Source organism: Perissodus microlepis, chromosome 1, assembly GCF_051167445.1.
Source record: "Perissodus microlepis isolate ML-2025 ecotype Zambia chromosome 1, ASM5116744v1, whole genome shotgun sequence".
NCBI lineage: Eukaryota > Metazoa > Chordata > Actinopteri > Cichliformes > Cichlidae > Perissodus > Perissodus microlepis.
This window is the reverse complement of record NC_140461.1, coordinates 2,550,842-2,574,937: the sequence shown is the minus strand read 5'-3', so window position 1 is coordinate 2,574,937 and position 24,096 is coordinate 2,550,842. Positions and strand designations below refer to the sequence as shown.

Here is a 24,096-nt window from a genome sequence, read left to right as displayed (position 1 = left end):
CATGGAGATTCTGTTGCCCAGTTTTGTTGGTGATTCAGCTCTAAACGACTCATTAAAAACAGCAAAGGGACAAGCACACAGCCTACAGCAGCTCAGACATCCACCTCCTCCTGATTACCTGTGGCGCGCTTAGCTGGCAGCTGATGGGTGAAGCACAGCGGAGCTGCAGAGCATGATGGGAGTGAGGATGAGGGGGAAATGGAACGTTCGGAGGCACTGGAAGTGTGTTTGTTTGGTTTGGCACTTCAAAGGTTTCGATCTACACAGATTATCTAGTCTATAATCTATGAGGTGTCTCTAGGAGTCTGCTGGAGGGGGGTGGGGGTTACGGCTGCTAAGGATCCTGGGAGTTGGAGTTAAGGCCCCTGAAGCGGCTGTAGATGCTCATACAGCACTGCTGCGCCTGCTTGGTGAGCTGCAACAGCTCCTGGGTCAGCTGGGCGAGCTCTGGCGGTGGCGCCGGCATGGACAGCGTGGGAGGGGTGAGGTTATGGTCACGCATCAGCTTTGTGCAGCTCTCGAGGCACTCGGCAGCATGAGGGAATCGAAGCAGAAAGCTCTTTATCGGAGAGCAAATGTCAGGAACTAGACAGAGAAACAGCAGTGAGAAGGGTTAGCGTTAGGGTCCTAAAAGTGAAGGTAACGAAGGGCAAAGAAATCCATGAAGAAAGAAGTCGGAACAAGAGAAACAAGAAGACCGAACAGATAAAACCTGATTTTGCAGTCTCACCTCCACATCCACCTTCGTCTGCTTCTGCTGTGCTGGTCTGAGAATTAAGAAGAAAACAATTATTAAAAACAAGATATAACTGTCAATCCGCCCTGCAGTCACAGGAACATGACATGGTTGAAATTTCCTTAGAAAGCCAGTGAGTGATTCTCAAGTAGAGATGCTCTTTTCCAACTGTTTCCAAGGAACCACAGGAATTGGATTTATCACCAACGTCCACACGAGCTAATGACCTTTAACACCAACAGACTGATCTCCATGACAGCTTAGCCAGCTCGGTCCTCTGATGAAGACCACTCAATACACTGAAAGCTCAGGACAAAGTCAAGCAGCTGGAACTCCTTTCTGACATTTTAGGTGAAATATCTGAGATAATCAGAAGAAATTAATCAGAGATTAACTCTTCGAAGAACGTATAATTCAGGTTGTAGAGTGCTGGTTTAGGAAGTGAGAACATACCAAAAAAATTAAGACCAATAAATAACAGTGCCAGTGGTATCTGGCACCAGGTCAGCAGATCTTTCAAGTCCAGAACTTTTTCTAATATGTCCTCCAATAATAAGTTCTTCAAGTTCCTAGATTGACTCTTTGACTTTCACCAGGTTCTTCCTCTTGCTCTCTGGGAAAGAAGCCACAAAGATTCAGAGCCACTTTGACTCGGTCTTTTGTACATTCCTCAGGTTCTCAGCTACACCTCCCTCTGTGCTCTTCCACCTTCAAGCTCATGGAGGGACACCGATTCATTCCCAACCAGTCGAGAGACAATCTCTCCAGCTTGTGTTGGTTCTACCTCACATGGGGTCTCCTCCTGGTTCGACATGCAGCAGGCGTGCAGAAGACATCCTGGGCAAATGATGAACCACTGCAGGTGGCTCCTTTTCAGTGTGTAGGAGTGATGGCTCTACTCTAAATGAGTTCCTCCCCTTCCTCTAAAGGAGAGTCCAGAGTCCCTTCAGGAGAAGCTCTTTCCCACAGGATGTGTCCTTGATCTCATTCTTTGGGTCACTACCTCATGACTAGGGATGGGTACCGGTACGGTTCTGACATAAACGGTAGTAACCAGACCGAAAAGCAGCGCACATTTCGGTGCTTTTTTTCCCTGAGATGTCACACACTTTGGATTCTAGCCAATCATTTTACCTTTGCAAGCGTAGTAGGCGGGGCCAGGTACGTACGTTCTTTTAGAGCAGATTAAAAATGCCCAAGGCGAAGCGGTCAAAGTCTGGCTGTACTTCACAGCAAAAGATGCAAACTCAGCAGCCTGCAACAAGTGCTTTAAGCTGATACTGTGCAAAGGAGGTAACTCCTCGAATCCGATGAAACACCTGGCGACGCATAGCGGTTTTTTAAAAGCCGAGAAATGCGCCGTATTTGATAGCTTGCTGCGAGACCTCACACCGAGCACATCTACTGCGGGTGTGGTGCCTGTTATCGGACCCGGAGTTAGCAACATCCCCCAAAAACCTGAAGAGGAGAGTCCTGGCCCCTAGCCCTGCCAGTGTAGCAGAAATGATGACGGATGATGATGCAGCAGTAGCCGTTCTTCTCTGCGTGAGGAGCTTAATGTTGTTCGTGTGTAATTTACGTTGAGTAGGCTAACCACGTTATTACATTAATGCATGTAAGGTGAACTAGCAAACACCGTCGTAGTTACATGCGGCTGTCTTCTTGTTTGATGGCAGATGCTCCCTTCTCCCTCGCCAAAAAGGCTAAAATGACCAAAGAAAAAGTGGAAAACAGTTAAACATGAGAGGTTTTTGGACGATGTTTGTGTTTTTTTTCCATTGTTTAAGCACTGCTTCCAGCCAAGAGTGATACCATATATGCCCCATAGCTGCAGAAAAGGCTAACATTGTTATCTTTTTACAAAACGACAGCTAAACATGAGAGGTTTTTGGACAAAGTGTGTGTTCTCCATTCTTTAAGCACCGGTTCGAGCACCGTTTAAGCACCGGCACCGTTTCAAAAGTACCGGTTTGGTACTGGTATCGGATAAAACCTAAACGATACCCATCCCTACTCATGACCAAAGATGAGGGTAGGAAACTAGATCAAACAGCCCTTCTGTCAATCTACCGCTCACCTGTCAACATACTCGAACTCTTCTGCTTGGATCAAACTACCATCTACTGAAGCAGAATCCAGGAGACCATCACCTGATCCGTGGTAGTGGGTGGAGTTTCTGGAGGCAGTGGCTCAGGTTGTTGGGAGACTGGTTCTGCATCTGTTGAAGGAGTGGCTTCCGCTGGTGCTTCAGATTCAGTGGGTGGAGTTGGGGGCTTGTGGGTTTCGTCTGGAGCAGGCTCCACCTTTTCCACTTGAGTTGTTGCTTTGATTTCATCTTCAGCTGGGCAGACGTCTACCATGCACCTGGTGAAGAGGAGCAGCCGTCATTAACATCATAGAAGAGCGAACCAGACCTGCACAAAAGCTGCAGAGCTGATCCTTCCACTGACATCATCTGCACTGACAAGCAACAATTCACAGCAACGTTCATGTCAGAGTTTACAGTGTGAGGTGAATATCTCAGTGAGTTTCCTATGAGAAGCACGTGGGCACAGGAAAACGTACAATTGCAATGTAAGTGGCTTCTGTTTGAGGTATAATCTACTGTGGAAGGATCTGATAGGGAAATACTGACATTTGTACTCTTGGGTCCGGTTTTTCTAAATTATGAGACAAAATGTTTGCAACTGGTCAAACATTCAGACATAAGGTTGTACCCTGAACCCCAGGGGGCAAATATCTGAGGTGAGATCTTTTCTCATTTTTGCCGTTCACTGGATAACGTTGTTATTATGGGTAAGTGTGTACAGAGGACACAAATCGCATTTAAACACATCAAATTCTTTCTAGAAATGGTGAGCCAGTTTAGTTTGGTTTATTTTGTTAATTGTTGGCGGTTATATTAGAAATAACAGGATGCTGTCAACAATATTTGAGAACATCAATATAATCGATTACAATACCTGCCCTGTTCAAACAACATTGCTAAAGAAGGTCCAGACACTGGGCCGTGTCTGGACCTGTTAGTATTTTTTTGTTCTAAGTAATCAAGGTAATTGATTATACAAAGGAAAAATGTGCCCTCTTGGCTGTATATTGGACTGAATCTTCAACTATAGTTAACCATAATGAAGCCACCAGAAGCAGGTGAAACACAGTAGCTGGCTGACAAAAACAGAACTGCTTTCTTCTGTGTGGTTATACCGCCTATAAAAAAATCCAACCTACCTTTTGAGATCTGCCCTGATTCACAGAAGAAAAGTAGGCAAGACGCAGCAGAAAATAAAGATAAATGTAATCACTGGAAAAACTGAAAGAAGCAACTTCTACAGAAGTAGTGCATAGTAAACGTCTGGGCATAAAAACTATTTGAACCAAAGTCCTGCCCTGATTTCTGGATAACCATAAACTCTGAAAGCCCCTCTATACATACAACAAAGGAAACATCTAACAACAGAAAGCTAGTTGTTGGAGACCAAAGAGAGCTTTACCAGGAGACTCCACGTGAACCCATCATGCCAGTTTGCTGAAGTCAGGCCTTTGTCAGGGTAACGAAACAAGTACAACATGCAGTAAAATGTGTTGCGTCCGAGCTGCAGACGTAGCCGCGCCATTCCAGGGCATTCTTTTGGACCTAGCCAGGACCCTTACTGGATACTTGGAAGGAATCAAACTTACCACTACACTATCCAGCTGCCAAAAGCTTGCCCATTGTCTGCTTACCAAACCCCAGGATTGAACCAGGGACCTTTAGATCTTCGGTGTAACGCTCTCCCAACTGAGCTACTTTGGCTGGCTGTTTCTGACATTCACCGTTAACAACAGGAATCAGCTGATTCTTCTTAGGTTAAATCTGTGGTGTGAGGTTGTGTTGTTCAAAGTCTGGCCTGATGTGCTTTTTGGGGCCGAGCTGTTATGACAACTGGCTACGCTGGTGCAGATTAGGTTTGAACTTTTTATAAATATGCATTTATGTACAAGTGTCACTGATGTGACACATTTAAAATGTTTTAACAGAAGAACTGTATGGCCAAAACACATGTAGGAAATTAAACAATGTGTAGGCTGGACGTCATCAGTGACCCATCATAGGAAGGGCTGGATTTTGTTTTGACTACATGGCAAATTTAAAAAAAGTCTCTAACATTCATCTTGGGTATACAGTTTAATTCAATTCAATTTTATTTCTGTAGCACCAAATCACAACACCAGTTACCTCAAGGCGCTGAAAGCTTTAGTTTAACAACCGAATGACAACTTGAAGATTTGAAATGACCATTTCTCATTAGGAGGGCTTATTCATTGGAGCTAGAAAGGAGCCAAATAAAACCGGGTAGTGCTTTATTTGGCCAACCAACTCCTGCAAATACATTGGACTCTTTAGTACCCAGGCAACATTAGTGCTATGGAAAAGTAAACGAGCTGTGAACCAAGTTTGAGGAAAAAGCTATGGGAGAACTGACTGCGCGGCCCTCTGGTTTTATCCTTCAGGATGTTCTCCAAGTGACAAAACTGATTTCAGCTCCTAGTGGAGCGAGTCAAGTTCGGACAAACACCTTCTGTTAAAAAGAAGAGATACCAGCCAGGAACAGGGCAGGACTTCAGTTTGCTCTAAAAAGATGTAAAAGGTTTAAAGCTTCATAAATCTGATAATGCCAGCAGGCACATCAGCCTCTTAGTGCACGCTTGTGTGTGCAAACTATTTGAGTATCTTTTAGTTTCTTACTCTACAAGCAGACCAAATTCTATGACCAAACTTACTGATCAGATTTAGTCTCTTCCTCAACAGTGGTCTTGATTTTATCTTCCTCTGTCACTTTATTTTCCTCAGGACTCTGATTCTCTGTGCTGTCTTCACTGTCCTCCTGCAGGTTTTGTAACCTGAACAGCGTGCAGCAAATGTTAAATAAGATGGAGAGTCCCAGTCAGACACCTGAGACAGCTGAGCTCATCTTTCAACCATTCTGAAGCTAAAGGCGGTAGCGACAGAGCTAAGCAGAGAGCAGCGAAGGTGAAGATGAAGCCTGCTGTTAAACTAAAGAGGCTAGACCAGCAGAAACTGTCCACAAACTACACTACTGTTATCCATGGACACATGGATATGCACACAGCAAACCTTTGGAGGCCTTATGTTGAAAATGTTGACAAAATATTTCATAACTCTACAAGAACAGAAACAAGTCGCACAGAGCGACAGCAGCGATCTCAAATCAATTTTCTATCAATTTAAAGAAAAACAGGCTGAATCCAACAATAACGCTTCCTATTCCAACAGCCTGTTCTTTGAATGGGACCTGAATGTATAGTATTTTTACGATTTCGTGCTCTTCTAATTATTTTAGATGTTCTCATAATTATAACATATAGAAGTTGGAATTTTTCAAGGTTTTATTTTTTTGACATTTAATGACCAGTCGACTGGTTTGCGGAACCTGACTGATGTGGAAGGTCAGTGTTCAGGGATGGATTTTACAGATGGCGTGACATAAGAACAGCTGTTATGAATGACACTTGTGGTGTATAAACCGACATCAGGGGTCTGTATGACCTGTATGTCCTGTACAGTGACATTGATGCCATACACCTTGGCTTTGTGTTGTTACATGACTTACTGTTGGCTAAGGTCAGTACAGTATAACGTTACATGTAGTACTAGTTAGTGTTAGCAGTTGTTTTTAACTTAGATGTAGCCAACTAGCCAATAAGCATTTACATTCCAGCGATTTTCTCAAGTAGTAACTTGAGGACACTACGGTTAGCTAGCTAGCTAACTTAGCTATGTAAGCTATCTACAGAAATATGTTAGCTGTTTTATTAGCTAAATATAACACGATTAGCTAAATATGTTTGCTAATGTTAGCTGATAAAGTAACTTAGAAAAACCTAATTTATCTGCACAAACAGCCCTGGGAGTGAGGCGTGTGAGGTAGCTTACAAATCTTTAAGACTAACAAGTAAGCTAGTGTTTGCTTATATTAGCCAAGATTGACAGCTTTCAATCAAAGAGCCCCCATCAATAAAATGCTCTGCTGACGATAATCCTCATTTCCCCACACTTCAATTTGCCTAGACAGCATTCATTAGATGAAAAATATTTTTTCTAGTTATTGTTATCTAATGTTGCTAGCTAATGTGGCATCCTTTGATTTGAGTGCAATCAAAGATGGGAGAAACCAGCCTGTTGTTAAAGGCAGCAAAGAGAGCTGGGAAATGTCTCTTTTCATAAAAACGTACATGTTGCTGATAGGAGTTCAGCAGTAGCATGTAAGTTATTTAACACACTGTTCAACCCAACACTTGAAATATAAAGTGCTGTGTGGATTGTGTTTGAGATAAGAACATTGTCTCACCTGTCCCATCACTTTCAGGTGATATAAAAGCTGCAGCAGCCTAAGCTAGGAGCACAACAGCAGCATCTAAGACCCACAGCGTTGTTATTTGGGCTTCACGAAAGGAAACTTACTCTGGATCATCCTCGTTTTCTTCTTCCAGGATATTGGGCAGCCTGTTCAAAGCAAATAGGAACAATTCGAGGTTTCAGGTCACGTTGGACTGTTTTCTGTTTACCATACTACTGCTCAGATGTTTGAGATACTACAAGGATCTTTTTTGATAAATCCCAAAAAGCTCATAGGTTAGAGCACTTTGCCATGGCGCTGCTTATGCGTGATGTTTTGAATTGATGTGACTTACTGTTCATTGGACTCTGGTAGCGTTTCTATTACAATCTTAGCTGAATGCTCCACCTCGAGCTGGCGGACTGCCTCCTCCGCTGCCTTTCTGGCCATCTCCTCAGCCACACGAGCTGCCTCCAGACGATCCTGCTGCAGCCTGTAACAAGATCAATCAATAATCACGGATAGAAGAATTTATGTGACTTAAATAACAAAGACATCTTGCTAAAATTGCTCCCCAAGAACGCCCAAGAGACATCATCATCATCATCATCCTTATTGCACATATGAGACAAAAGACTGAGGCTAACCTTTCCTCCATGTGAGCTAGGACTGCCTCTCCAGCCTCCTTTTTGATGCTGTCAATCAGTGGACTCAACTCATCCACCTGTGATTCTGCATCTTCAGTCTGCAACCAACCATGATTTTAGTTATGTAGCAACAGTTCACTCGAGCAGTCATCAGTCACCTAATGAACTCTGGTAGCACCATGATAACATTTACACAAGGCCTTTGTTAGTATTACCTTATCCTTCCCCATAGTGCTGAGACTGGAGTCTGATTCTGAAAACATTGTCAGACATAAACCGGTCCATGGTGCAAAAAAGGTTGGGGACTGCTGTCATATATCACACTATTTACCACAGTGTTTACAGTTCTCCTGCCATTTCACTTTTGCCATGGTACTGGAATACTGGTATCCTGGGTCTGCAAAACATACTATGGTACAACCAGTACTACAGTGGTATTTGAAGTGCTGCAGTACCTAAAGTGCTTACTAAATAACTTATTCTGGTAGCACCAGTTTCCCACTGAAAGTGTTAATTCAAAAATGACCGTGGTAACATTTAGATGGCCACAGTACCAGCACTGGTATTAACACTTATCCTTCCAAATGCCACTGGGGTTATTGGACCCTTGTTCTTAAGGACAAAAGTTTATACACCATCTACAATCTTTACTGCAGTGGTAATAGAAGTGCTGCCATTACTTTGGTGCTACCATGGTGGAGTGCCCTGTAGTTACTGTGAAACCATAATACCAAACATGGTACCATATAAATAGACACAGTGCCTACACTGGTATTACCATGTTGATTGTCCCATGGCATTGGGATACTGATATCCTGAAGGACATGTACTGGTAACTGAAGTGCTGTCATGCCTTTCTGGGACTACGACTGCAGAGCTGCTACCATACCACTCTTCCACATGGGTTAGTACCATGTTACCTGTGGCAGAACTACAATTTGATTTAAAATACTTATGTTCATAGTGAGCATATTACACTGGTGTGGCTCAGAGCTGTGTGTTACAATCATGCGGTCAGGTCAGGCTCACCTCCTTTTTGGATGGCTTCATATCCTCTTTGTTCTCCAGCTGTGGCTCTTCCTTCACTTCCTTCACCTCCGGCTTTGTTTCCTTGACTTCTTCCTGTTCAATGTCCTCCAGCACCAGGTCTGTGTTCTTCTGTATGATACTGACTGAATGGCACATGGCAGGAAGAACAGGGCTGAAGACTTTCACTATATTTATGTGTTTAGAAGTCTCCAAGAAGGTGCAGTAAAAGCTGGAGTATTCATTTAAAAGGTTGTAATAAGAAACATCAATCTAGTAATCCTAACAGATGGCTAGTATGAAACCTTTGCTTTAAAAAGTCAAGAAATGGACTGTGTTTGGGGTAATTCAGGTAATTCATACTGAGTAACTGCATTTTCATTTGTTTTAGAAGTGCGGGTTTAATTATTAGAACGTCTAGATTTTCAAACTGCTCCTTTTGGTCCATATTGTGAGGTATTTAAGCACCTGCTACTCAACTGGCATGTCTGAAATAAATATTTTAATTGAAGAATTTAGAAATAAATGTGCTTTGAGTCCTAAAAAAGCTAAAGTTGCTAGAAATGATTAGATTTTTTGAACAGTTGATAACTGATTGATTGGTTGATTGATAGGTCTATTGCCCTTTTCAGGTTTATAACAACAACAACAACAACAACACAACAGACACCTTTTTCCAAATAATGTCTTTATTATAATAAATATTAAGCAAAAGGCTTCCTTTGTAGTTGTCTGCAATGATTTAGCAAAAACCTTCAAAGGGGACCAGTTGTGCTTTACCTCAGTTTCTGGCTGGTATCATTTTAATATGAATAAACATATTTATGTTTATTTGTATTCAAAGTTTCAAAGACTACGCAGAAGTCACTTGCTACAGGAACAGCACGCTCATGACGTACAGGCAGTACATCTCAAAAACACAAGGTGCTGCCCCTATGTAGGCTTCCATAAGTCAGGCAATCAGAAGGCATTGGGCTTTTAGAGATGGGTACCTTGAAGAGACGGGAGCTAAAGCAGCTAGTTTCAGACAGGAGACTACATAAAGGGGCAATATACGATAAATAAGAGTTATTTTCACCTGAGAATCTTGCCAAGTTACTCTGGTTAAGTTCCAGGATTAAAAGATTAAAGAGCTGGAAATGAGAACAACTGGTCCCCTTTACCAAGCAAGCAGTTGACGTGGACTACCAGCAATCCAGAGTTCCCAGTATGAAGGGGCACCAAAGGCTTGGACTTTAAACAGAGCATAGCAATAAAGACTTCCTAATCATAACTGGTGTTCATTAAAGGGGACATATTCTGCTTTTTGTTTATTTTCCTTCAAATATCTCCTGTTCAGATGGTTGAAGTTCATATTAAACATGGGCAAAGTGTCTAATAAAAAAAAAGGTCAGGCATCTGTGAACACTTAATTTCACACAGTTCTTTCTACTCTTTGATCTGAGTGATGTCATAGAGTGAGAATAACCCTAATATGGTCCTCTCAGACACGGATGCCCCGCCCACCTTATAAAGGGCAGCTTATCATAAGAAAGGGGGATTAGCTAACATAATGTTTTAGACAAAGAAAGAACTTTGTGAATGAACAACGACCCGGTGTGAGACAAAGGATTATTTTGGACTTTGAATCATGCAAAGCTACTCTGTTAGAGTCAAACAATTAAAACAGGGAGCAGAAGCAGAATGAGTCCCCTTGAATAAAATCATACAATTGTGCCCCTTTTCTAAGTTTAAGTTACGCACGATGGCTGTGCAAAACAAAAGCAGTGCAGCTTTGTGAGCGCTACAGGACTGAATCTTGCCGTAGCTGTGCGCAAACAGCTCTGAGTGTCCGTCAGTCAGTTAAAGTGTCTGCTGCTGTCAGTGTCAGTGTGAGCGACTCTGTCCCGCTCTTCCTTCTCCTTTTATTTTAAGGGGCTCTGTCCGCCTTTCCCCCCTGAAACAGAAGGAGAAGAGCAGCCCAGTTACAGTCTGCCTCATCACTGACACCAACCCCTGACCTACCACTAACCAATCAATCAATTCGCCAGTGCACGTGTCACAGAATAATATAAATGGGGTCTTCTAAAAAAAAGATGTAGTAAGAAAATTACTTTTTAATTGACTTAAATCTGTAGCTCGGTTTAGGGTGTTTGTCATCGAAAAGTTTGGTTGTAACAATGAAACGCGAGAAATTTTCCACCTCACTTCTATTAAATCAGCAAATGTTTTTATATAGAACTTTAGTATATTTAATGAAGGCATCCAAACAACCAAATGCATTTTACACCCACTCCAAGAGTCACAGTGTAAGGCAGCGGTCCCCAACCCTCCGTGAGTCGTTTGGTACCGGGCCGCGAGAGTTGAGGCTCAGGTGTGAAATGTATAGTTTTCAGGGTTTTTATCGTTTTTATCGTTAACTCGGTTTTCCTGGGTCTTTTCACGTGTGTTATGAATAAATCTTCTTTTTTTCGGTACCGGTACTAGTTTTATTTTGTTGTATTTATCCACAACACCTTAAAGGCCGGTCCGTGAAAATATTGTCGGGCGTGAACCGGTCCGTCGCGCAAAAAAGGTTGGGGACCGCTGGTGTAAGGATAAACCAGGTTTTCAGTCAGCATGATTTCTATAACCAACTTTCAGCCAACTTCAGAAAGTCTATATTGGGATCTTCATGTGTGAGTGGTGGCTGCTCAAAACAAGCTACAGCATAAAGTCTCCTTTTCACGTGCATTTATATCGGATCATCGAGCTGCGTTTCCTGTTGTATTGTTCCCTTTGGGATGGATGGATGTAAATTATCTGTATCTCAGTATTTTCTGTCCAAGCTGCTCATCGTACAATAGGCCACTAATAAACTCACAACTGAGTGTGATGCGACTCTGATGTTGGTTTGTTGTTGTACTTACTGGTCTGCACCTCGTCATTTCCTGCATCCTGTATGAAGGAAACAGATGACACCTTCAGGTCACCTGACCTAACTGGAATTTTATGGCATGTTTGCGAGAGCTGAGCGTTGTGTAGCAGCAACTCACCGACTTCTGCGCGGGCTGAGGCAACATGCGACCGATCCCATTGACGATCCAGCCCATCATGCTGGAAGAACAACAAGAAGACTTTAGAAAACTACCGTCAACATCCGCATGGAATCACGGAGGGATGGTTTGTTTGGTTTTCAGGACCAAACCTGACGCTGAACTGCTTTTCGTCTGTCTGGACTAACGCTAGCTTCCCTGCTAACAAGGACAAAATACTTTTCTATCTCAACATAAACATGTTTCCACTTACTTTGGTGGCTCCTCGGCTTCCTTGGTGGACCTGTGAGGACAAAAGTAGGAGAGACCTGAGCTTCCAGCTTTGAAAAATCAAGCCGCTGCAAAGCTGCCTTAAACCTGCATTCTTCCTAATGACCAGCAGGGGGCGACTCCTCTGGTATGATTTTGTAGAAGATCTCTGCTCACCTGATCTCTGAGCCAAGTAACACCTTCCGGTGAGTTTATGGTCTCAATCACTAGTTTTAAATCTTACCGAATGAAACATGATGTTCATTTTGTAAATTATGGTCCAATTTAGAGTAAAATAGATCATTCCACAGGGCCTGATTCCCTTTTAAAGACTTTAAAACAGGACAACACCGTGACAAAGGTTTGACTCACTTCTCGGTCTCTGGGGCTGGTTTGGGGACAGGTGGAGGAGCTGGAGGCGGAGCTTCAGCTGTTTAAAAGGGGAGGAGCAAATCATATTAGCACAATTTTACAAAATGGCACCACTGAATCCTAAAGTTTTACATGTCCAAGAAAAGGCATCTGGCAGAAAGAGGCTAAGTAGAATTACAGATGTTGGACGTTTAATGTGATCAGAGGACGTTAGTGTTAGCTTACACTGCTGTTAGCAACTGCATTTATATCTGTGAAGGTTCTCAGTCATCCAGGTCATCGTAGTCAAAGGAGCTTGCAAAGAAAAGCGTCTGGACTTCTTTAAGTTGCTTGAAGACGTTTCACCTCTTATCCGAGAAGCTTCTTCAGTTCTAAGGTCAAATGGTGGGGAGAGACCAAACAGCCACTTCACAAGCGCATGGCACAACATAGAAGAGCCACCTCCACAGGACAAGACTCAGCAGTCCATCTGCATCTAAAGGTCTAAGGTCACTCTTTCGAGGATGCCAATGTTCACATTTTGGACAGAGAGGACAGATGGTTTGAAAGAGGAGTGAAAGAAGCCATCTATGTCCACTGTGAGCGACCATCTTTGAACAGAGGCGGTGGTTTACGACACCAACTGTCTGCCATCTATAATCCAGTTTTGAGATCCTTCCCCAGACGCCTTAACGCCCACTCACATCCTGGGCCATCTGACCTCAGGAACACGCATGATAAGGTGGGGCCAGGTTTCACAATGAGCTCACCCGAAACCCTGGCTGACTGGGACCCACACCCAGTTTCACACCTTGGCTCAGGCGATTAGAGGATCATCAGGGGGTCCTTTTGTCCCTCTGTGGGGGGATACTCCCACTAGGTTTAAATCTGGGACTCCCCACCATTTGACCTTAGGACTGAAGAAGCTTCTCGGATGAGAGGTGAAACGTCTTCAAGCAACTTAAAGAAGTCCAGACGCTTTTCTTTACAAGCTGCATTTATAGTTAAAAAAAATCAGAAAGCTGTCATCAGTTCGTAAAGATTATCTTGCTGAATAATATCTAAACATGTATTTCCATAAAATGCTGATTCTATTGGTTTTTGTGAAGGTTATCTACAACTATGCTGACCTCTGTGTTGGTCTATAACTTTTGAGGGAGCTCAAAGAATGCCGGCAGACATGACATTGTCTGTTGCAAAATGAAGTCCAGTCGTATATTTCCTTCTAACTGACAAAAAAAGGGTTATATCAAATTTTAAACACAACCTTTCATTTGTTTGAAAGTCCACCAGGTTTGTCCAGGCAACTTTCAAAAAGTATATAACATCTCCAACACTAGCACAATCTTTTCTTTTGGAGCTATTTTTCAACCAGGACCAAATGTCACAAAAGTACAGCCAGTCGATGGTGATTAAATGTCCAAATGTTTGTTTTAGAAAGAAGTACTCTCTTTTCTCCAGCTGTCAGCAGAACACCATGCTTCAGTTGAGCTCAACCAAGCAAAGCAGTTCAAATCAAACATTTACCACCACAACATGAAAGAAAATCTCTGAGTTAAATAGGTCTATAATGATGATTTGTGGCTGAATAAGAAGTAAAGATACCTTTAGCCGGAACTGGAGCTTCAGCCTCCGTTTTTGAGCGAACATGGATCTCTGGCTGAGGAACCACCTTCTCGATGCCCTGTTTGATCCAGTCTATCATGCTGTGAGTAAGAACACAGGCAGATTGAAATATCACACGAACAGTTAGCTCCTGTGAGGTGGCTGAGTTCTGTTTCTTTGTGTTAACCTTCTGTTTATGTCTTGTTTGTCTCATTTTCTCTTCTATCTCAAGTTTTACTTCTTGTTTTGCTTAATTATCTTCACCTGAGTCTCATTTACCCACCCATCTCTCACCTCTAACATCTAATGCAGCGGTCCACAACCTTTTTTGCGCCACGGACCGGTTTATGCCCGGCAATATTTTCACGGACCGGCCTTTAAGGTGTCGCGGATAAATACAACAAAATAAAACCAGTACCAGTACCACAAAAAAGAAGATTTATTCATAACACAAGGAAAAGACCCGGGGAAACCGAGTTAACAATAAAGACATTTAAAAAATAAAATTAAAAAACGATAAAAATCTTGAAAACCATGAATTTCACACCCGAGCCTCAGCCCTAGTGACCAAATGGCCCGGGGGTTGGGGACCGCTGATCTAATGTATAAATAGTTCTGTCCGCCCCTGCATCTTAATAAAACACAGACGTGCTTCTAAGCAAATTAAGCAGCTTATTTAAAGGAAAGATAATGTTGTAAAACAGGACGCTGACCTCGGTGGCTTGTTTTCAGTTTTGTCGTCTCGGTCCGGTTTCACCTCCACCACAGTAACCGGAGGCTCTGCAGCTGAAATACAAGGAAACTGATGATTGACTGAGCAGCAGCTAAAATCCAGTCTGTGTCTGCAAACATATTCAGGTCTGTTCTCACCTGGAGCAGGTGCAGCCTGACACACCTGAGGAGAAACAAGCATGTAACCAAGGCAGGAATATTTTGGTAAAAGCTAAAAATATGATCATGGAGATGGAAACACTGCAGAATCTGTAATCAATGTTTCCCCAATGTTTAAGATTACTTTTAGCTTTCCACACACTGTGGGGGTTTCAGATTGTGTTCAGGATTTCTTTAAATGATTGTGGTGGATGTTGGACTTTAGCAGAACTTTTTTAAAAAGAACTATTAATGATCTAAACACTCCAGAGTCAGATGTGTGTTTTTGTTTAAAATAAAATTGAAATCAGAGATGTAAATTAGCTTTAATAACTTTAGCTGACAGTCGATGGCCGGGTTTGGTCAGATACTTAAAACAAACACTATTTAAAACAACAGTGAGACCTTCAAAATATGCTGACTGCTTAGGTGCAATTAAGGACTGGCCAGGAGTAACTTGGCCGAGACATGAACAGCTTTCAGATGAAGCTGCTGGAGTCCATCAGTCAGTGCTAGCGTACCTCTGCCGGCTGCTCAGCTGTGGGCGGCTCTTTGCTCTTCAACTCAGGCTGAGGAACAACCTTCTCCAGACCCTGAGATATCCAGGCAATCATCCCTTTGCTAAGGAAGAAACACGCATTAATAACTGTGAGAGGGATTTTATGGGACACTAGGGGGCGCTGCGGAAGATCCAGCGAAGCTTAATGAAGGATTAAACAGCAGCTCGCTATCTGGCATCTGATCTATTGGTGCTTTTTGTAAAGAATCTTGATCTCTGACATCCTGCCTGTTGATAAGCTGCTCACTATTTGGCATTCCGCTCATTGATAGGCTTTTCAAGCTGCTCACTATTTGGCAATATGCCTGCTGATCGGCTTATGAATCAGATCAGTATTTAGTTTTATTATGGTGGTTACTCACTCGTCTTCGGGTTTACTGTCAGGGCAGAAAATACAAAGTCCATTACTGAGTCTAACAGTTCTGACGTTTCCGGCTTCTACACAAATATCACGAGACTGAACACAGAGCTGTTTCACACACAGGTGTTTACCTGGCTGGTTCAACTTCCTCCTGTGAGTAGGCAGCAAGAGAGAAAAGAGAAGGAAACACTATCAGAACAATAAAAGAGCTGGACCTGAAAGAGCTGCTGGATCCAGCTGCAGCAGATGTTCAAATCAATCAGACCGAGACTCGTAAAAACATCAGCGTTTTCTGAATCACAAACTAACTTCTCAAACTGGCCCTACGAGCGCTTTCAGAGAGACATCAAGCAGGTATGGGGTTCAGATGAAGCTTTCAGGAAGGACTACAGGTATAACCCTGGGAAACTGTTAAGGTGAGATTGTTAGCCAATTTTAAAGATAGTGAGCATTCAGGGTCAGGTCAGGACTGGACACTAGAAGAGTCGATCATGCCTGGAGAATATAAGTCAGCAGAAGAAATGGGCAAAGAGATCAGTTTCTGACTGTAAGTGGTCTCTTTGTGTCTCTGCTTCTGTTTATTTTTGTCTTTTTGTGACTCCTATTATTAAAAGAAGGAACAGTTTATGTTCTGGAAGGTTCACAGCACAGGCAGCTCAAATCATCACAATATTCAATATTTGATTTGTTGAATAATAAATCATTACATGTTTAGCTGCTGGTTTTGTTTCAGTATCATCAGTCAAAACAAAACACCAGTGTGCGGGTCAGGTCATCCACCCTTCTGAAGTCCCCCCGTTTTATTATCTCCCATTCTATGAATGTATGGTGGTGCGATCTTAACAAACATACAGTCAAATGTTTTAGTGGCATGATTACATATATAGTTGATGCAAGGATACAAATATGCAGACAAATTAGTGTGAGCTGAAAAAGACCTTTGAAAACTCTGGCTGCCAACATGTTCCTGTAGTTTCTGGATCCTGACTCCTTCCTGAACAATCCAACCGATTCAAACTTACGGCTGAGTCCAGAGAAATAATACAACTGAGCTTTCACACCTACTGAAATTTAGCTACCACGTCAGTAATTAACAGTAATTATGTTGTTTTAATTACAATCTTCCTGTCCAATGTACAGAGTCAGTCATTTGGATCGAGATGAAGACCTGAAACCGACAGGGTCTGGCTTCGCTTTTTGTCTTGACCGTTCAGTCGAGACGACCAACAAGAGAGGAGGCGCGTGCTTCTATGTCAACCAAAGGTAAGTGTTGTCACAGTCATGACAAGCTTCCTACTCCTGACATTGAGCTGTTAACAGTCCGTTAACTAGTTATTTTAGACGAGGTGCACTTAAACCACTAGTGATGAAAAATCCATAAAAAGATTTTTAAAAAGTATCATTATGTCCTCCATTAATAGTTAACTTGATCATTTGCATGTCGCTTATCAGCCAAGTAAAAGTGTGGATGACATTAAACTCTTTATATTAAACACAGTCTGTATGCAAGACTTCCGTTTGCTGATTTCTCCTCTGCCTCATATTTGTGCGAGAGCGCGAGTCTGTCCAGGTCCTTGTTAACGGACAAATGTCCAGTGGGATTGTGTGAAGCTCTGGTTCACCTCAGGGCTTTGTTCTGGCACATCTTCTTTTTATTATGTACACCGACATCTGCAGGACGTCTTATGAGAACAGAGCACTGTGATCCTGTTTTACCTGAATTTGTAAAGTGGTGTGATGATAACTATCTGGACTTAAATGTGTCAATAACAAAGAAAATAATTATGTAGTTGATCATTTTTAGACATTTCTCCTTGTATTCTAGTTTTTATCTTACTTTTAATGTATTTATTTATTTATTGATCTCATTGTTGTCGATCTCTACCTTGACATGCAACAGTGTTTGTGACTAGTGGCTCTGTGTGTGTAAGCTGCGATCAATTTTCTGTTTTTTTGAAATCTAAATCTGAAAAACTGACTAAGGGCTAAAATCAGGACTGCCACCTTGTAAACCAACAGAGATTTCATCTGATTTGTACAAAAACCTCACAGACTTATCTTTTTGAAAAATGTAGCTTGAGTCTGACTCAGGGTCGTTTATCAGGACCTCACCTTGGCAGTGGAGTTTGCTCGGCTCATTTTCGGTGAGACTGCGGGTTGAGGCAAAGCGCCGCTGATCCACGTCAGCATGCCGCTCTGAGACCCAGCTGTTGGGCTGAGGATGTAAACGTTTAAATTCAGGCTTTTTATTCACTCTCCTGGAACAAAGCAAAGATTTTTTTCCCTTCTAATGTAACACTGAACCGAAATATAATCAGGGCTCAAAATCAAAAATGCTACTGAAACTATGCAGCTTGTTTAAAGGCTGAAAAACATAAAGAGATATTTAATCTTTATTGTGTACAAGGAAAATGTCCCTGGTTACTTCCCTCACTGGAGTCAGAGGTAAGAAAAAAGGTACTAAAATCATTAAGAAGGGAAAAGTCTCTTAGCAAGCTAACGGTGCATTCTCCAGTGCAGTATTATCACAGATAGAATTAAACTTTGAAACATTCACAGTGAAGAATCCATCATTAACATCATGTTTCCATCGTATAGTACCGTATTTTGGACCATAAGGCGAACCGGATTATAAGGCGCATTAAGCAAAACAAAACACTTTACTCAACTTGTTCTTCTTGCTTCCTCCACCTCCGTACCAATGATTCATTAATGTTGAATTCCCTAACAGCTGCTCTATTTCCATGTTGTTGCAGTATATTAATGACTAACCTCGTATTGTGGATGGATTATCTCAGTTGTTCTCCTGAGTATGGAATTTGTCCCTAACCATCGGGAACCCTCACGTTAATTTTTACAGAGTGGAATAAAGTTAGCGTTCATCTTCCAGCTTCACTGTGTTTATGTTAAGCTAACATAGCTGTGTTGCTAGCAATCACGTAGCACATCATTATATACCAGCTAGCCCAACTTCTGTCTTCATTAATGTTGGAAGTGATAGCAGAGCTGTACGTTTAAATTTTTTCACAAATCTCTCAGTCAGAACATGCTATATCATGTTTAGGTGGAAACTAGCGAGCTAACTTCCTGCTAACTTCTAACTCCGTTAAATTTAATAAATTCTGTTTTCATGGATGCCTGGATTTTAAACTTAATTGTTACACCTGGTAAAGCAGCAACACTGATCATCTTATTAAAGATGAAAGAATTTAGACAGTTTGTAACTCTCAGTGATGCTGCAGTGTTCGTTTGACTTTGGGACCTGAAGCGGATGGAGTTTTGGACCCAGATTACTCCGCGAGGCTCCTGACTATGGCAGCTGTAATGCTCCAACAATCCATCAAGCGGTGCGGCTTCATAGTTTGCCAAAGTCACACTAAAACATTTTTTTGACAGATTTTTGAGCGCCGTGTAGCACATAAAATCAGTTCGAGGTCAGTAAGCGCAACCTGAATTCTTACATAAGGCGCACTGGATTATAAGGGGCACTGTCGATTTTTGAGAAAATTAAAGGATTTTAAGTGCGCCTTATAGGCCGAAAAATACGGTAACAGTTAATAAAGTTACTGAATCAAACAGGAATTTTAGAACTATTAGTACTAATTAGTAAATCTGTATAATATTAGGTTTTAGGATTAATAAAACCTTTAAGTTAGGTTTTTACTGAAAAATAATAATAAAAATAAAAACAATAAAAAAAACATTTTATAAAATATCATAAATATCCAGCTATTTTTTCTATAGAAGTATTAAGAAAATTCAGAAGAAAATTAGTTTTTCAGTTATCTTTGAAGGACTAGGTTAGCATGAGATTTCAGGTAATTTAGCAGCAGTTTAGGCTAATGTAGCTATCAGCCATAGCTTGAACTGGGAACTCCGAGTTGTATGTTTATCAGTTGTACCATAATGTTTGTTATAATACTGTTCATGTGTACTTTTCCAAACAAATAAACTCATTTGGAAAAATATTTGTCCTTATATATAAAACCAGTGTGTGTTGGGATTTGCTGGAAATACAGTTGTAACTTGCGTATAAATAACAACTCATTTTTATGCAACTATGAGGAAAGGTTTCAGGAAATAAGGAGGAAAATATGAGCTGCACTGCTGGCTCCTTTTTTATAGTTTAGGTTTAACATTGTGTTTAAGTTTAAACATTGTGTCTTGTGTGGTATATTTGTAGCTTATAACTTACCCATTCTCCGCTCCTGTCTGAGGTTCCTGCATTGGTTTTTCAGCTTTTGGTGCTGTCAGTCAAACATTGATATATGTTCAATATTTTTAAAAAACAAAGATGCCGACTGAGCTACACAAAGTTAAACGATTTGCATGTGAATGATCTTACTTTCACTTTTGACTTCATCTTGAAACTTCACTTTCTTCTCCTATTTAGCACACAAAAGAAAGTCATCTTATATATATATATAACTAAAATAATGCATAAAAAGTAACAGTGCAAATACTACTTCTGGATAAAAGTATTAGTATCATGATGGACATTTAGCACACACACTTCAACACCATAGTTTACAGAATCATGATAGTCCATATGGATTTAACAGTGACTGTAGTGAATTTCCTGTTCATTTTCTCCGATCAGTTTCAGAAAGAGTTTTAAGCCTTGAAACAAGCCAATTAGCTCCAAGCTGAATCAAGATTATAAAAAAAAAAATTTGATTTTGATTATATGAGTTTCAGGTTCAACTGATGGGTCTCAACATTTCCATAGTAACGGTAACCTCCGCCAATCACCAACATTGTTGTTTCAGTTTAATATTATGGGTAGAGCAGATCCTTTCTGTGACATTGTTAATAACGTGTTTTTGTTAAAGTGTGGCGGTACCACACAGACTTGTGGTTTCACAATGCTCCGTAAACATGACACAATAAAACATTTTTTAGTTGGGCAAAGCTTACAGTAACTGGAGGTGGAGCAGCTGCAGGGGGCGGGGCAGGAGCAGGGAGCGGGGCAGCATCCTTCTGTTCTTCAGGTTTTTTGGGCTCAGGCGGCTGGGGAACAACTTTGACCACCCAGCTCAACATCCTCAAAGAAGAAGAACAGACACTGTCAGCCATTACAGTGTGAACCTATTTCTAAATATTATCGTCTTCTTCATGTCAGGGCAGGCTCTGTGTTTACAATCACTACGGAAACGCCTGTGGATATGAGGACACATGGAAACCAAACACAATTAGCTGTATCACTGCTAAGTTTACAACTGACCCGCTTCCCGCTGCACTTAATGGTGTTTAGATCATGTCTGGCTGAGTGTCAGTCCGAATTAGATCAGACCGATGCTGACCCTAATCCTCCACAGGAGGCCTGGCAGCACAAAACGGCTTTTCACTGCACCCATACGTTCATTTACACTGGTCTCCAGTTTGGCACTTTTACTTTCTAATTGGGGTATGTGCCAATTAACCAGTTGGGAAGCTGACTAATTTGTTAGTCAGTTTTCCTTTTTTCCAGTTCTAAAAAAGGAAAGCCAACATGGAAAGATGTGAACATGTTATATTTATATTCTAAAACACTGCATTTGATAATGAAATACAACAACATTACCATAAATTTAACACTGAAGTATATTGTGTTTACGTTATTAGTCTCTATCTGGCTTGTTTTCAACCACAGAACAAAGTTGACACGTTAACTGGTAAAGCTGCATGATTATTGTGATAAAATGCAACGTTAGCATTATGCAATGTGTTTTTAGGGTACGGATGTTACCATTTTAGGGCTGTCCCACAAAAACCACCGACTGACTCATGACGACCTGGCATCAGGATCAAGGCGCAGCAATGTGAAAGTATGTCGCGCGCATTGAAGTAATGGACTCATCTAACAGCCTGAAGTCTCTTTGTTTTTCTGGACTTTAAAGGTTGGTCGACTAAAAATGTCTTTTTCAGTGTTTAGTTGGACTAAGTCACACTAAAGAATCAGCTGTTTATTTTTTTAATATTTATATTTAGTTTTAATATATTTAGCTAGGTTAGCTAGCCTGGTTTCATATGCTACAATTAGCATCTTGATTACCGTCGCAAAGCTAATCAAGCCGGGTTGTATTAGCAGATAACATCACAGACTCACCATGTTTTTTTTAAATATAAGCGAGTCTAGCTTTAAAAAGTAAAACTCAAGGATTCATCTGTCTGTGTCTTCATGGTGTCTTTGTCTCTCTCGCTTTTTGTTTTCGTCTATAAAGTAGCTGCTAAGCTAGTTGGCTCTTTCGCCAGGTGAGCGAATCAGCTAGTTTAGGAAAGCAGTAGAGCTTTTCGAATTGACTGGTTATTCTTTTTAGACTTTCAGATAACTGCCAAAAGAGAGAGCTTCCTAACTGAGTGAACCCTCAGGTTAAACCAGATTTATCAAAACTAATCTGGACCATTGTTTTCATCCTGTAAAGTAACTAAGTATATTTTTTAAGTTACTTTAATTTTATGCTTCTTTATGCATCATCACCTCTTTATTTATGAGGTAAATATTTTACCTTTTGTTGCAATACACTACACTCCCTATCTGACTGCTATAGCAGGTTTAAAGACGTATATTTATGTAATTAATGATGCGTTACACAAACCGTAAACTTAACCAACTAACCATATAAAAAGACATTATTATAATTCAGGAGTGTAATATTTAAAAACAGAACACTTACACATTGAATTAGTGCATAAATTATATTTTTACTTTTGCACTTTATATTTTGGGTTAATTAATACTTTCACATAAGTATATTTTTAATATAGGCTGATTTTTTGGATTTTAAAATTATTGTAGTGCCACTTTTTACTAAAAGATGGGATTTTTTTTTCCACACACTGCAGCTCATTATTTGTGTTAAGTCAGTTTTAACTCCCAAATTACAAATTGCTCTCAAAAGATTTCAGAGTCACCAACACCCTCCAGCTTCAGTTCAGGTAAAGAAAAACTCACAGAAGAGCACCTCTGGTGAGTTTACAGCAGACATGACTCGGAGTTTTAAACCATTTTGACTTCATGTGCTCAAAGTTACTTAAATATACCCCTCACCCGGTTCAATTTTGCGACTTTGGGAGCTCTCCTGTTGATGCTTATGCTAAAATGTTAAAAAAGAAAAAACATCTTTTGAAAATTCAACAGAAACAACGTTTAATTAATCTCTGCCTCAGTTAGACCTCCACAAGACCCCAAACTGGGTATCAATAAAACAAATGAGTGTGTGTTAGCAGAAGTTCACGGCATCAGCAGCAATCAAGTTTATCAAATTTACAGGACAACCTGATAAAACCACAGACCAAGAAGAAAATATCGTAATAGTTATGGTTCAGCCTTGTGTCTCCTGCCCTGATTCGTTGGTTCAGGAAGATCAAATTGAACTATAAGTATAAACAAATTTAAAGAGTACAAATCACCAGCTACTACCATTCGAAACCAGGGCATGCACCTGAACTGTAAGCGAAACACGGCACCTAATCTACTTTATTTCATTGTTCTCAAAGCTACGCAGCATCCATGGAGGTGTCAGTGGTCAAAGTGTTGGGCGTCTCTTGTCCTACCTGAGTTGCTCAGTTGGGGTCCAGCAGCATCCCACAGAGCTGCGGGGAAGAAGCCGTATAGACCTGCAGGGATCTGAACACTGTGGGAGGATTACGCAGGAACTCTGCTAACAAGATTACTAAGCCGATGAAAGGCAGAGCAGGGCAAGACATGGAATCAGGTTACACTTTCAGAAGCTGAACCATGAAGGGAACCACAGTCCTCAAACCAAACCACAATGGTTTATCAATAAAGTTCATATCTATCCAGCAATCGGACACCAAATAAATAACTGAAAAACAATCTTCCGATGGGAAACCTTGGGTACCATCGACGTAAACATTATCCCCGACCAAGAACATCCCCTCTGTGCAAATGGCAACAGCCCCCCCCCCAGTCAGTCACTCTTTGCTAAGGAAGAGCTCACTGAGCAACAAAGAGCCCGAGGTGCTGATGGGACTGGGGATGATCAGTCTATGTTCCTGCCTCACCTATGGCCACGAGAAACAAGCTTCCTCTGGGCTTAGAGGGCTGAGGAGGTGCAGACCTGCTACTCCTCTATATCGAAAGGAGCCAGTTAAGGTGGCTTGACCATCTGACTGGGACACGTCCTGAATGACTCTAGTTGAGGTGTTTTGGGCAAAGAACAGACAAGGGGCAGAAAATTAAAAAGCTTTCTTTTGAGGTTCTGTTTTTAATGAAACGATCCACTGATTTATTTCTCTGTTATTAGAATCCCACCTGCTCCATATGACTGAATCTATGTCAGGGAAAAAGCTTCCAGGTCCAACAGTGACTAACATGTCGAGTTCAGTACCATCACT

At 41.3% G+C, this 24,096-nt stretch overlaps 1 protein-coding gene across 3 annotated transcripts in view; it reads right to left on the bottom strand.

Moving 5' to 3' along the window:
- Positions 1-23,856, bottom strand: part of cngb1a (cyclic nucleotide gated channel subunit beta 1a) — a 41,275-nt gene extending 17,419 nt beyond the window's left edge. Inside the window, exons 1-23 of one of the 3 annotated variants that reach the window (XM_084926514.1) lie at positions 23,293-23,854; positions 20,674-20,800; positions 20,102-20,141; positions 19,952-20,003; positions 17,869-17,971; positions 15,888-15,907; positions 15,758-15,772; positions 15,358-15,457; positions 14,837-14,861; positions 14,680-14,752; positions 13,967-14,067; positions 12,383-12,440; positions 12,015-12,044; positions 11,762-11,822; positions 11,636-11,663; positions 8,751-8,893; positions 7,722-7,819; positions 7,430-7,567; positions 7,200-7,241; positions 5,498-5,617; positions 3,965-3,979; positions 2,887-3,100; positions 731-767 (exon numbers count right to left, since the gene is read on the bottom strand). In XM_084926514.1, the coding sequence (XP_084782640.1) occupies positions 731-767; positions 2,887-3,100; positions 3,965-3,979; positions 5,498-5,617; positions 7,200-7,241; positions 7,430-7,567; positions 7,722-7,819; positions 8,751-8,893; positions 11,636-11,663; positions 11,762-11,822; positions 12,015-12,044; positions 12,383-12,440; positions 13,967-14,067; positions 14,680-14,752; positions 14,837-14,861; positions 15,358-15,457; positions 15,758-15,772; positions 15,888-15,907; positions 17,869-17,971; positions 19,952-20,003; positions 20,102-20,141; positions 20,674-20,799 (1,639 nt within the window). In that variant the 5' untranslated portion in view covers position 20,800; positions 23,293-23,854. Of the gene's footprint in view, positions 1-730; positions 768-2,886; positions 3,101-3,964; positions 3,980-5,497; positions 5,618-7,199; positions 7,242-7,429; positions 7,568-7,721; positions 7,820-8,750; positions 8,894-11,635; positions 11,664-11,761; positions 11,823-12,014; positions 12,045-12,382; positions 12,441-13,966; positions 14,068-14,679; positions 14,753-14,836; positions 14,862-15,357; positions 15,458-15,757; positions 15,773-15,887; positions 15,908-17,868; positions 17,972-19,951; positions 20,004-20,101; positions 20,142-20,673; positions 20,801-23,292 lie in introns of all 3 variants that reach the window. The other 2 variants (XM_084926520.1, XM_084926528.1) reach the window with 2 other exon arrangements.
- Positions 23,857-24,096: the final 240 nt, after the last annotated feature.